Source organism: Crinia signifera, chromosome 1 (genome assembly GCF_055691185.1).
Source record: "Crinia signifera chromosome 1, ASM5569118v1, whole genome shotgun sequence".
In the NCBI taxonomy this organism is placed as follows: Eukaryota; Metazoa; Chordata; class Amphibia; order Anura; family Myobatrachidae; genus Crinia; species Crinia signifera.
In genome coordinates, this window is record NC_139217.1 from 313416496 (window position 1) to 313431311 (window position 14816).

General features: G+C 44.3%; 1 protein-coding gene across 1 annotated transcript in view; it reads right to left on the reverse strand.

Moving 5' to 3' along the window:
- SLC28A3 (solute carrier family 28 member 3) overlaps nucleotides 1–13837 on the reverse strand; it is an 83786-nt gene extending 69949 nt beyond the window's left edge. Inside the window, exon 1 of the mRNA XM_083158337.1 lies at nucleotides 13651–13837. Within this exon, the coding sequence (XP_083014463.1) occupies nucleotides 13651–13710 (60 nt within the window). The 5' untranslated portion in view covers nucleotides 13711–13837. The remainder of the gene's footprint in view (nucleotides 1–13650) is intronic.
- Between the last annotated feature and the right edge of the window lie 979 nt (nucleotides 13838–14816).

A 14816-nucleotide genomic window follows, 5' to 3' on the forward strand; every position in this document is an offset into this window, starting at 1 on the left:
AGAGAGCTCTCAGCCAATCAGAGAACGGCCGGTCATTTGACAGGTATTTTAAAAATCTAATAGCCGCCACTACTGCACTGCCCGTCCCGTCCCACAGCGGCAGCGCTGCTATTTGTATTCACATGCCCGGCCAGGTCAGTGTGTGTGCGCGCTAGTGCTCAGAGACCAGTCTGTATGCATATGCCTGTCAGGTGGGCAGGCATATGCATAGCATACAGGGAGGTCGGATGATCTTATGTGCTGACCGTCCGACCTCCCTGATCCGATCCGATGCGCACGGGACCGTGCATCGGATCGGATCAGATGTCACACAACTGCGATTTTGGCCCGATATCACCCGGTTATCGGCCCAAAGTGCCGAAATCGGATGAAATCGTCCCAAAATCGCATATGGGGGCCTTTAATTAGTCAATTTGCCTCAACTACCTGGGCTGATGTCATTAAAACTTGGAGTGTAATGGTGGAGTTTGGAAAGCTCAGTCTTAAGTAATAACAAGTAGTCTAAATTGTTTATACAAGTACAATCGAGTGCACTCTATACACTATACAATATGCGGCACCACCAATATCGTTAACAATATCGGCGATACTGCAAAATCAATGATCCCTGGGTCAAACACTGAACCATATTATTGACAATATGGTTCAGTGATGTAAACCCGGAGTCTTCCAAACATATCGTCAGATTGGACTACATGGTCAGATGATAGGGGTTATCGTTAGCCATCCGCGGGATATACTGGGTACACACTGAACATTATGCATGATGATATCTTTACTGTTTTTGTTATTATGCATATTGTTAAGGAAAATCATACAATGTTTACCCACCTTTAGGGGGTTATTCAAGTGCATTTGGTCCTCTGTGCATTCGCATCTGCGCATGCGCGGGAGTGATTCTGCGTATGTGCAGACGTAGGGTGCGTGCACCCATGGCAAACTTTCCCATGACGGCGTGCGGGGGCAGAGAAGGGTAAGAGGCACCGGGCTGCCCTATTACCATATGGGAACGCCCAGCGTTCCATGGGCATTCCCATGAGAATGCTGGGCATTCTCATGGTAATGAGGCAGTGACGTGGATGTGGGGGGGCGGGCAGCTGATGTCATTGGATGTCAGCTGCCCATCCATATCCGTGCTAGCGTGCACGCATATCTAAGTGACTTAAAAGTCAGTTTTATATGCGCCGACCATCGAAAGATGTGGGCAGTTACCCGCGGCATACAAATAGATGTTTATGCTAAACATCCATTTGCAGCCTGTGCGGGGGCGAACCCGCACTGCGAGGGGGGGGAGTTCATTCGCCGGGAGGGGTTTGGTGGACTTGCAAGGCTGCAAATTCGCAGCCTCACGAATCAACCAGAATAACCCCCTTAATGTCTAGGGATGCTGCTTATCATGTGTAGGATTGCTCTCTAAGTTCTATTAAGTTTCTCTCTTTAATAAAAGAACTCTGGTTGTTTAAAAGTCTGAACTGATCTTCCACTATACCCTGCCATGGAACAGTGCCATTGTTTTGCTTACCTTGTCCAGATTGTGTGTGCTATGTAGAAATGATTCAAGTGCTGGCTTATCATTAAGGCTAGCCTATGTTTGATTTTTATTTCAATATTGATATTAGTTTGTGTAATCAGAAACTTTTCTATCATATGCAAACTTTTGTTATAACCAATATAAACATTCAGCCTATTTCTGGGTAATCTGTGAAAGTAAAGCTAAATTCATCTTCTAGAACAGATGGGAGAGACACTGAGGGGGAAATCTTCTAGGGTGGGAGCAGGGCTGGTGCAAGGTTCCTCGGCGACCTAGGCAAACTGTCTGCCTACTTCCCACCACCACCCACCACACATTCATACACACCAACACTTACAGGTTTATGTAAGTCTATGGGGATATGGTCGACCGCATGTTGGTCGACAGTCATTAGGTCGACACCACTAGTTCAATATGGGTCTTGGCCGACATGGGACAATGTCGACAGGTCATTAGGTCAACATGAGCATTAGGTCGACATGGGCAAGGTCGACAGTCAAAATGTCGACATGGGGTTTTTCACTGTTTTCTGAGCCAAAATGTGCCGACAGGCAGTATTTCATGTCCTACCATCCCCTAGGGCATGGTGGGAGAATAAAATAGTGTGCCGAACGTAACGAGGCACTGTGCCCGAAGCATGGTGAGCTCAGAGAGCCATGCGAGGGGACGTGGTGCTACGTTTCAGTGTCGATGTCAACTGTGTCGACATTTGGGTAAAAAAAACCTGTGAAAAAACGCATGTCAACCCTTTGACTTTCGACCTTGCCCATGTTGGCCTAATGCTTGTGTTGACCTAATGACCTGTCGACCTTGACCCAGCATGTCGACCTAGGTGTGTCGACCTGATGACTGTCGACCAACACGCTGTACACCTAATGATTCACACTGTCTATGTATGTTGTTACTTAAGCCAAAATTCACTTTATGGCACACAAATTAAGTCAAAATTCAGGGAGTAGGACTGACAGGGATGCAGGGATAGAGACAGTGGAAGGCAGAGAAAGTGATGGCGAGGACGCATGGACAGTGAAAAGGACACAGAGATAGTAAAGCACTTTAGCGGGCTGTTTACTGTGCAAGTCTTCCAGGAGTCCAGCAGGGATTACACCAGCCGCACCCTACGTGGGCACCCTGCATTGCTCCAGAGGCAGCGGGGATTACAGCTGGGTGCAGTCCAAAAGGTCCAAACAACTGGCACATCACTGCAGTACTTCAAAAAAGTTTACTTTTTTACTTCATTGTTTCGGCGTTCAACCATGTCTTCAGGAGGGAACACATGGTTGAAACCCAAATGACTAAGTTATAAAATCAACTATTTTTGAATATTGCAGTGTTTTTTTTTTACCTGTGCCGGGTCCAAGACGACCATGGACTATATAATTATGGCAAAGGCACTATCCCAATAGAGCATCAGTATTATAGATATAGTACAACTGGCATTTTTATCTAAGGATAAGCAGAAAATTAATAGAGGGTATGACAATGTAGCTTTGTATCAAAGTCTGCTCTGCTCCTCCTGCCCAGCTCCCCCCACCCCCTTCAAGTCAGAAAAGTGCTGGTGGGGGGTTAGATCTCCAGTGTCAGTGTCTGGTGATCACAGCAGCAGACACTTCTGCTGGCTTCCTGCCACCTGCTGACTGGGTGGATCCGCGATTCGCTGCTAGGAGGGCGGGTGGAGGTAGGGTATCGGCTGGGCAGGTGGGGAGCAGAGAGAGGCTAGAACTGGCATCTAGACTGTATACAGTGAAAACTGTGTGCCAGGTGATGCAGGTCATACAGCAGCACAGCCCCCTGCATGGGCTCCTGATGCTTGTCCCCATCAGACCGCCAGGCAACAGCCGCACTACATCTGCCATTTCCCCAGTAAGGCTTCCATCCTCCTCCAGGTCAACTTCCAGGCTAGGCGTCCATTCTCGTACAGAATGTCCTCTTCCACCTCCATAACCTGCTCATCATTTGCCCATGCATATCGCACCCATTTCTTCCTAATGCTGTCTGTCATGTCCCCCAGCCATCCACTGCCACTCAGAGCCGCAGCCCACATATGCAGCAGACTCAAGCAGGTGGCTAGAGCCTGGTGCACCTGTGGCAAGTGTTGCAGCAGCCGCCACTGTCTTTTTTTAACACCAGGCAGTGACAGCAGACCGTCCCTCAGCTTCCGGTGCCCATAGGTAGCTGCTTAAAGCTAATGGATGCACCGGCCCTAGGTGGGAGTTCTATTTCACATGGCATGTTGCTAATCAGATACTGGGCTGGATGTATTAAAATTCATCGCTGCCCCTAGTCACGACGCCGCAGTGATGCTAGTGCATATGTAACATATGCGCCTAGCATCGCAAAGCGGTGACGGAGGCCCCCTACCCCCAATACCTGTGATGTGGTGTGCGGGGGTCTCCATCTCATCCCTGGCCCAGCAGCTGTACCCGGCGCCTCCTCCCCCCCCCCCCCCTGCAGCCAGAAGGACATCCGGCTGTGACATACTGCTAAGGAAGTTTGATGGAGGACGGGGAGGGGGGTAGGCATCTACGGCTTGCGGCGATAGCAGCCCAAAGGTGGCGATACCCTGCCCTGCAAAGACACGGCGACCAGGTATTAGTACATTTGAAAATGTAGTTAAACCCCAGAAACCGGGGGTGTTACCGCATTTTTCCCTAGTACATCCCGCACTCCATTTTTTATATTCTAGAAAATGCTAAATAAATAAGAAGTAGATTCTGATTGGTTGCCTAAAGCAACATTCTATCTGAAAAGAACTCATGTCTCAGTACATTCTCCCCTCTGAGTGCCCATTTTGATCCTATCAGAATAGCATCGAAGAAGAGCCAAGAGAGTGTGCTCATTGGGCTAGAGGCGCAAAGCTTAAAAAATTGATAAAATGGAGAAACTACCGTCTGCAGTCATTTTTTAAACACAGCCTGTAACAAGGCAGTCCAGAGATGATTGGCGGCTGCTTTATCAGACATCATTCAGAAGGGCTAAAATGAGCATTATCTTTAGAAAAAAAATCATCTAATGTGCATGAGGCTCAATACTGAGGGGCAGATTTATTAAGCTTGGCAAAGTGATAAAGTGTCTAGTTTTTATCACCATCCATCAGCTCCTAACTGTGAAGTTACAGGCTTAGTTTGGAAAATAACAGTTAGGAGCTGATTGGCCGGTGATAAAAACCAGACACTTTATCACTTTGCCAAGCTTAATAAATCTGCCCTTCAGTGCAGCAACAGGAAATATTGCCACAATAAAAGACTAGATCACCTAGACAACTGTGCCATAGTGTCTGATAGCAAGAGGACCCTCCTTTAATGCAAACTTTCCCATGCATTCTCAGTGGAATTTAAAGCCCAGCCTCAGGCTTCCACTTCTATAGTCAAATGAGAAAGAAATGTTTCCTGTAATAATATTTGTATACAGCAATGGCATCATTTGTCCTTTCCTTTACCAACACTGATATCAGCATCATGAAATGATGATAGATAAAGAAGGAATTTGGCTGTACATTGCCACAATCCTTGTTACACAGGTGGGAAGGATAACATCAGAGGTAGCCAGTGAAGGCTATTTTTGACCAGTATGGCTTTTCAATAGGGAGAAACCACATTAGAAGGTCTCTAAGCAGAGCCGGCATAGGCAAACTAGGCAATTGCCTAGGACATTTGGAATGCTTAGGGGCATCAGCAGCTTCTGCTGATTAAAATGATATGCAGCATGCCTATCTTCTGTGTGTGAGTGAGGCTGTATCTGCATATGAAATAGTGTATTCATGGAAATCACTGTAACATAGCATTCCGTATGCAGGTACAGCCACATTCGCACACAGAATGTAGGCATACCACATATCATTTTAATCATTGGAAGCACCTTGTGTGTCCTGGTCACATAACAATGCAAATAAGATGAATTTTCAGCAAAAAAGGCACCCAACGTTAGCAGAACTGGCCAGGAGCTGCATAGCCTATTGAGGCAAGATGTATGAGGAAACATCTGTATCCAAGCCGAGGCAGAGGTCACAGTGTTAGTGGCTGTGCGAGTGCTGTCTGCGGGTGGGTTGGTTGTGCAATAGTGTTCGTATCATGTGTGTCATGTATAAATGCATTAATAATGTGCAACATATGTGTAAGGGGCATTATGTGTGTCATGTGTATAAGGGCATTAATAATGTGCAACATATGTGTAATGGGCATTATGTGTGTCATGTGTATAAGAGCATTAATAATGTGCAACAAATGTGTAAGGGGCATTATGTGTGTCATGCATAAATGCATTTATAATGTGCGACATATGTATAACAGGCATTATGTGTGTTATGTGTATAAGGGCATTAATAATGTGCAACATATGTGTAACAGGCATTATGTGTGTCATGTGTATAAGGGCATTAATAATGTGCAACATATGTGTAATGGGCATTATGTGTGTCATGTGTATAAGAGCATTAATAATGTGCAACAAATGTGTAAGGGGCATTATGTGTGTCATGCATAAATGCATTAATAATGTGCAACATATGTGTAACAGGCATTATGTGTGTCATGTGTATAAGGGCATTAATAATGTGCGACATATGTTTAACAGGCATTATGTGTGTCATGTGTATAAGGGCATTAATAATGTGCAACATATGTGTAATGGGCATTATGTGTGTCATGTGTATAAGAGCATTAATAATGTGCAACAAATGTGTAAGGGGCATTATGTGTGTCATGCATAAATGCATTAATAATGTGCAACATATGTGTAACAGGCATTATGTGTGTCATGTGTATAAGGGCATTAATAATGTGCGACATATGTGTAACAGGCATTATGTGTGTCATGTGTATAAGGGCATTAATAATGTGCAACATATGTGTAATGGGCATTATGTGTGTCTTTATGTGTATGAAGGGCATTAATAAAGGTTGGCATAATGTGTAAGGGGCATTATGTTTATATGGACATTAATAATGTGTGTCATGTGTAAGGGGCATTACTGTGTGGTATCAGGGGTGCCGAGAGAAAGGGGTAGGGGGTACAAATTACCCAGGCCAAAGTCTGATGGAAGGGCCCAGTGGGGGCCCCGGGCCCCCTCCCCTTAGGTGACAGCAGCAGCTGCAGCTCTTCTCCTCTGCCCAGCACACACTGCTTTGTGCTGGGTTGCAGTGTGGCCATGGAGGTGCTTAAAATACAATATTTTCTCAGGATTTTTTTCTAAGGGTATAATGTGAATAATGTGAGGAGTAATGTATATACACAGTGCAATCTGGTCAATGCCGGGACCTGGCGGGGTGCCAGCATCGGCTGGCAGGGAGTGTGTGCTGGAGCGATGGGGTGCATGGGGGGAATCGGCGGCCATGATACATTGTGCAGCATGGCCTTCCTTTCAATCTAGAAGTAATAGACATTAAGGGCTAAAATTGATCATGAAAATGTTAATTGTCATGATCTATTGCATTCCCAAGTCATTACCATATTTTATGTGCAGCTAGAAAGTGTTTTAAAATGTTGTCAACTGTGACAAGTGAGGACTCGGTGTTTGAACTCTGTGGTCACTATTTAACTATTCTGTATTTGTACTTTAGAATGGGTCACTAGTCATAAATAGCAAAACCTGACAGCATTACAAAATACAGAGATAATGCACCTGAACATCTTTTGAAGTTATGCTGCTTGCTTATTCTTACATCCATTTCCTTTGTGATCTCTTTGCAGGTAGAGGGCAAGAATACTTTACATGATACTGCATTGGAAATAGGAGCCTGGAGGTGTAGTTTATGGTAGTGACTGACTAACGTAAAAACCAAATACTAAGATTTTCTTGTAGTCTATGTGCCTTTGGTGGATCCTTACTAAGATATCTCAAATGTAAAATCAGTTGTATTTACCAAGTATCAAGTCTCTTCTTCTGTTTACTAGAAGTAATGCTCGCTATTAGTTTTGTTTGGACAGCTGAACAGTTCCACATCTTCTGTGCTACCTGTTGCTGCTCCTACAGTATCTATATATGTGCATGGTAGCAGTCCATACTAGCCTAGCATAGCATGTGTTCTTCTCCTCTGTAAATGATGCTGTTTATTTTCACTAAGAGTTTTTCAGTGTGTTGTGTCTAATATGCTATTAACCAGGGCCGGCGCTACCCACTCAGCAGCTCCTGCAAAGCAGGGAGGCGCCATGCTGAAAAGGTGCTGTCTCCCTCCCTGCTCTGCTAAAGCTGCCTCAGCCCTCACTGTCACTGCCTCCTGCATGCCACCCACAGCGCCTGCCTGACAGCGGGCGGCAGTATGGAGAGGCTGAGCAGCTCCCTGCACCACGCACACACTGTCCTCCTCCTGCGACCTGCCCCCTCTTCCTCACGGACACTTGCGCTGAGGCATGTAGCGCTGTCTGTGAATGCCTGGATGTCATGTCCGGATCCGCCCCCTACCTATTGCTCCCTGCGCCTGTCAGCTGTCAATCAAATGACGAACAGGTAGCAGCACCGCCTCCCCTTCCTTCCCTCTTCTCAGTGTGCTGTGCCAGTGCCACTGCCAGTCCTCAACACTCCGCCCCCTCTATCTCCTCCCCTCTTCTTCCATCTCCTCCTTCTCTCCCCTCCTTTCCCCCTCAGTCACGAGTGCTGCACATACTTTTTGTACTGCTTTCGGATCGCATCGCACACACATTGCATGCATGCCGTGCGATGCGATCTTGCCCATAACGTATGCGATTCTCGCAGCGTGTATGTACACCTTTAGTGCCTGCAACATTTTGTGGACACAGCACTGAGATGGTGTATGCATACATGTACATGCACCCGAGATCCTCCATAGGATCGCATGTTGTATACACTCCCACAATCGGGCTGCAGCTTGTTGCAATGGCAATGTGAAAGGGCGCAAAATGTATGGTTTGCAGGAGGGCGCCGGACACCCTAGCACCGGCCCTGCTATTAACAGTACACTTCTGATGATTTTTGATTACTAGATTACTTTCCATAGGCACAATCTAGTCATTTGGGGGAGATGTACTAAGCCTTGAAAAGTGATAAAATGCAGAGTGATAAACCACCAGCGAATCAGTTTCTAACTGAAATGTAACAGGCTGTGTTTGAAAAAAGACAAGTAGGAGCTGATTGGCTGGTGCGTTATCACTCTCTATTTTATCACTTATTACATCTGGCCCTTGATCTGTGAAGCTATGAAGTAATATTTCATTTATGCCTGTTTACAATGATCATGGAAGGATCCTAGTGGGGGACCAGGGGCCTAGTGTGAATTGACAGGTAGATTTATTAAGCTCGGTGAAGGGATAAAGTGTCTGGATTTTATCACCGGCCAATCAGCTCCTACCTGTAATTTTTCAAACCAATCCTGTAACTTCATAGTTAGGAGCTGATTGGCTGGTGATAAAATCCAGACACTTTATCTCTTCACCGAGCTTAATAAATCTACCCCTGAATCCTGTATTTTATTTTTATTTTAACAACCAATGAGGAGGAATCAGTGTGTTTTCTAGGTCATTGTGAGGTCTAAATCCAGCTCTGATGGTGAAGACATAGGGATATATTCAATGCCCCATGATGAGTTGTGACAGCGAGCAGTGCCTATTGCTTTCCGTTACAGCATGCGGGTCAGTATTCAACTGACCCCCCTGCACTCGCCGCCTGGGTTTTTCCAGCGAGTTGGAAATTGCGAGTGCGGTTGTCAAAACGGCGAAGGTCACCACTATATGCTTAGGGATTCTGGGGGAATCCTGATGGAGAGGCTTCCCCAGGAACATAGAATAGGGTGAGCAGATGAAGAGGGGGTTAGACAATGAAAATGGCTTGTTTTCTGCAATCCTCGCCGAAAAAAAGCTACCCTCGCCACAGAAACCCCTCGCCGGCAGCATTGAATACCGTCCTTAGTTGCATACATTTCTCGAAGAAGAGATAGAAGAAAAAGTGATGGGATGTGATGCTGCGAATCGAACCTTGTGAACAAGTAAAGGTACTGTACCTGATAAAATGTCTGCCCAGACAGTAAACTAATCTCTATTGTTGCTGTACATAGTAAAGGACTATACTATCATACTAACAACTTAAAGGAGAACTCACCCTCTAAAATCTAACTAACCAGGGTGAGGAAACCATTAACCAAATGGACTAACAACAGACTAAACAATTTCTCTATGTCTACAACTTACACCCTATGTGTTCTCTGTGTTGTCTGTTAAGTATTCAGTGAATTTTCTATTGTTTATGTTGGTACTTGTGTAGTAGCACGGCACCGGCTATGCTACGTTTTTAGTGTAGGCTAAGCTACGCTGTCTGCGTAGCCTAACGGCAGCCTAGCGTACTTAGGCCCTCATTCAGGTTCAGGCGCTCGCATGCACATTCGCAAGCACTCTTGCGGGAAAAACCACACGCACGCATCGGGCGAAGGCACGCCTACAGCGCTTGCGAAATCATTCGCACGCAACCATACAAGTAAGGGGGGTGGTCTTTCGCTGTGCGTACGTGTAACTGGTCGCACGCGCCCACACATTTGCGCACGCACACTCACCTCTAGCTGCTAACGAACATGCTCTACTCCCCAAATGTTAGCAAACCAAATACTAGTATGCACATGTGTTGTGTTGTAAAGGAAGTATCTGATATCTATGTTGCATGTGAGGTGACACATGTCGACTAATGTTCACAGGGGCAACATGCTAAATATAGCAGAGTAGAAATGACAATAGTGGTGGTATGTTACATAAGGCAAATTTATAAGGGTGGGATTTGTTTGGTTTTAGCGCATTGGTTTGGTCAAAATAACTTTAGCAACAGAAGAAGTTTGTAACTGCTAACACTTGATTGCTGGTGGTATGCAATCAGAAGTTGTGCTGAGGTAATTGTCTCATGAAATCAACCATGTATTGGTGTCAATAGTGTGCAGGTGCCATTGATTTACCCATTGATTTAGCCATTTTGTGTGTGTGTTTGCTCCGTACGAATGAGCACATTACAAGGAGCAAGGAGTGCGAAACGAAAAACCTGCTTTGAGCTGGCGAAAAGTTTTGCGTTGGAGGGGAACAATCCCTCTTGCACTCATGCGAAAGCACTCCCACCACTCATAGTGAACGCCCATGTGTACGCCCATGTGTACGCCCACTTTTGCTCATTATAATGGTCGCGCCCATGCTAACGCCCACTGCACGCCTACTACTGATGAACTCGTTCGCACGGAGAAATCTCCGCGAAAGTTTGCTTGCGAGCATTTTTTCATGACATTGCACATGCGCATTGCGCTTGCTGCACATGCGCAGTGAGGGTTGCCGGGTGAAACGTGCGAATTCGCATGCGTACGCGCCAATGTGAATAAGGGCCTTAGTGTAGTGACTCCACAGCAGCCAATGGCTACCTTGCGTAGTTAGTGTAGTGACTCCACGGCAGCCCAGCTCTGTCCCCGGCGTCCATGGCAAGCCTAGTGAGCGCCTCTCACACAACGCTGGTAACTGCCAGATCCCCTGCCCTGGCGGACGCCGGCGGAGAGGGGATCATGTGGGTACCGCGGTACGTGTCCTCCAAACCTGTTCATACCCCCACTATCCACGTCAGCATGGAGTTGACTTTATAAAGTGCCCAAAGCGTGGAGAGCGTAGCAAGCCCCGCGAGGGGACGCAGATTACTTTACATGTATTCCGCATCCCCTTGTGGGGCTCCCTGCACTCGCCACACTTCCAGCTCGGTGGCTCGTTGCGCTCACCACACTTTATAAAATCATCTCGCTGACGTGGATAGTGGAGGTATGAACAGGTCGGGGGGACGCTGATTCTGACAGGGCCGCTACGCTAACTACTAAGTATCTTTATTTTTATTTTAGATTTAATTTTTACAAATTGTGTTTTTATTCTGTCACTGGCCAGTGAAAACTAAAATATATATAAATAAATGTGCATAAATAATTGCTAAACAATTTTGCCTAATGCAGTTTTTCATGTTTTTTGGTCTTTTATGGTATTAAAAGGGTCAAGCTATCCTTTTTTTAAACTGCTGCAGGACAAGCACTGCAATTAGCCGAGCGCCCACTCACTGCGGAGCAATGATGCAATATGCTACAGTGTGGGATGGTTACATGATGGCATTATACTCCACAAATCACCGCATCACAAGCTCCTGATCTGCTCACTTCCCATGTGAGGACGGTTTAGTAGATCTCCCTGAAAGTCAGGAGTCTTCCAAGCATTTTAGAAGTGTAAGGCAAGTATGGGTGATGCATTCGTTACTTGCTCTTTGATAAAGCCCACTAAAATAAAAGGGGCAAAATCAGACGTACATCACCCACACTGGAGGACACTTACCTGGATAATTTTAAGTGCCTATTGGTGAGTCCACATATAATCGTGGTGGAGCTGAACACAGAAACCACTGCCACTTTTTACATTTGGAGATTGGGGATTGATGAACGGCATCATATTGGCGAGTGCTTCCGAAGGACTGGCACAGAGTTACTTTGCACTAAGCGGCTTTTGTGAGACACCAGGCAGCTACTGTGCCCAGGGGAGTGATCGCATTGCTAGCAGTGTGTGGACACTTGATATCAGGTATATATACTTGCCTCCTGTCTGGCAATAAGCAAATAGCATTTACTGTAATTGTATTGTTCGGTGCAGTGAAAGTAAAGTAAAAGGAACTTTGAAACTTGTAGTTCCACATAGAGGATTTTTACATTGATACTCTTATATTGGCCCCGATGTGGAAGCGCTTTTCTGGATTGCCTGGCTCATTAGCCCTTCATGTATTTGTTGTGGACTCATATGACTTCTAAAGGCACTTGACCTATTTGTACAGTGTGTTAACTAATAAGTGTTATTAACTAATTGTTGTGGAATCTTTTTAGTTGTTCGTATTAACTTGATATATAGATATTAAAGTATTTTAATATATATATTTTTTACAGTATTATTGTGTCTTGACATATTAAGCCATAACAGCATTTCATATTTTAGTAACTCAATATAAGTGCCATCTCCTTTTAAATGCACTGAACATGGTTGAGCTTAACCTTATTCAGCAGGACAGGTGATGACACATCTAGTCCTGTTTAATTGAAGGAGTTATAATAATAAACGTATACAATGTGCTTATTTTCATACTCGGCTGGTCATTTCAGTGGGATATATTTTACTCCATGTGCAAGTTACAGAGTAATCACCTATATGAGCCTGCATAAACCAATGCTAATGATGAACTAAATGGGAAATTGTGACACACAAAATAAAGAGAGCTCCTGTTACGCAATATATCGTATATATAAAATAAGAGTGAAACAAACAGTATATTAGGAGTTAATGGTAATGTGCATATGAAATGTAAAACTAGGCAGGACTTTTAATTGTTACTTAGAAGGAATCAATTAGAATAGAAGCTCATTGGTCAGGGTGTAGTAATAACTCATTTCCAGACTGTTCGCTTTAAAGCAAGGATGGGGAACCTTTGGCACTCCAGCTGCTGTTAAACTACATATCCCAGCATGCTCTGATGCAGTTTTGCTATTTATCCATGCTAAAACCATTGCAGGGCATGCTGGGATGTGTTGTTCAACAGTCTGCTTTAAAGGAAACACTGGCATATGCAACATATTCTTAAATGCGCCATCCCAAACACACTGTTAAAATACAAAAGGCATCTATCTATCTATCTATCTATCTATCTATATAAATTGCTCAATAGATAATTCTTAATGTTCAGAAATGAACGTCACTGTCATTTAGATATGTCTGTCAGTATCCTGTTGACAATTTCAGGTATGCTCCAACAAAAGCCATCACCAGCCACCTCACCAGTTCTGCAGCCACATGGTGCAGTGTGTGACACAGAACGCAGTGCTGCCATCTCTTCCACGGGACACTGACCCATTTGGCATAAAGATAGTACATGTACAAGTCATGACACAGAAGTGGCAGCAGAGAAACAACGGAGGCTTTGGCATGTCACATCCATCTTTTGTGTCCAGTATCTTACTGCTAATGATGTGTTGGTGACCAAAACAACACGGGCATAGCTGCATACCAGGCTCTCTCCTGAATAATACTACTGAATTAAGTTTTAAATATACTGTATATATATATATTGTCACTCTACTCACAAATTGAACATGATGAATTTACCCTATATAGGATAAATGCACACAGTGACATACCTGAAATGCAGAGTTGCTGAATCCATTAGTCCCATCACGGGATTGGTTAGTGAGCTCCATGTCCTTGAGAGCCACTTTTTAGAATGTCTGTAAAAGTTTGATCCATACAAGTGATCCCTGCACATAGCGAGGGCAGAGGTTTACCTGCCAGCAGCCACTCCCAGCTTGTGTTCTGTTTCATTGCTCCACCCTTTAGAAAACATAATTGTTCATTGTTACATAGATTGCTAAATAATGTCAATTTGCAATTGCCATACAAAGATGAGAACTACTGCAACTTCTTGTACCAGACTTGTTTACCCAGAACTTATTTAAATGTATTTCCGTCTTACATAATGCACTGCCATGACATGTAGTCAGTTATAACAGTGCAAACTGTGACGATAAAAGAATAAAATGAAGCGACAAGAGATACAGTATAGGTAGTTCAGGACAATGAAGGAGAGTGAAAGTGAACCAGTCCTGTAGAGCTGGGAACTTGACCACCTGTGTTTTTAATAAAATGTGGAGGAAGTTTGTGTAATGTATTCAAGCATCATTAAAGTTATTTAGGAGCTATAGGGCAATTGCCCAATATCTTGTGTGATATTGCAGTGTATGTGAAGGGGCAAAAAGAGATCAGTGTCAAAAAAATCTGTTTCAATTAAATGGGGTACATTTACTAAGTTGGAAGTTATATTGCAGTAGTGGCTCATAACAACCAACCAGATATTATCTATTATCTTCTAGAAGGTGCTAAATACATAAGTAGTATCTGATTGGTTGCTATGGGCAACATCCCATCTTCAATAAAACTCCCATCTTAGTAAATTAACCCCAAGATGTGCATGTTAAGTAATTAAGAAAATTGAAATCCACCTGAAGTTCATAATTTGAATTTTAAATCTGAAATGCATTTTTTTATTGCAAGAATTACATGATCCTAGCTGTTTTTATTGACTTTTTCCATCATTTGTTTTTTAACAGTGATTATCAATTTTTTAATGATTTCAAACTGAACTGAAATGGGAATCTGCACTAAAACTAATGGGGCCTACACACATACCGATTTGGAGCCATTTTGTAAGCGATTTGTCTAGGTCGCTTAGAAAGCATACATCAGTGTGTGTGGAGGCTATAGCTATATAGATGCGCGGCCCCGCACGTCGGTATCATTGTAAGAAGAA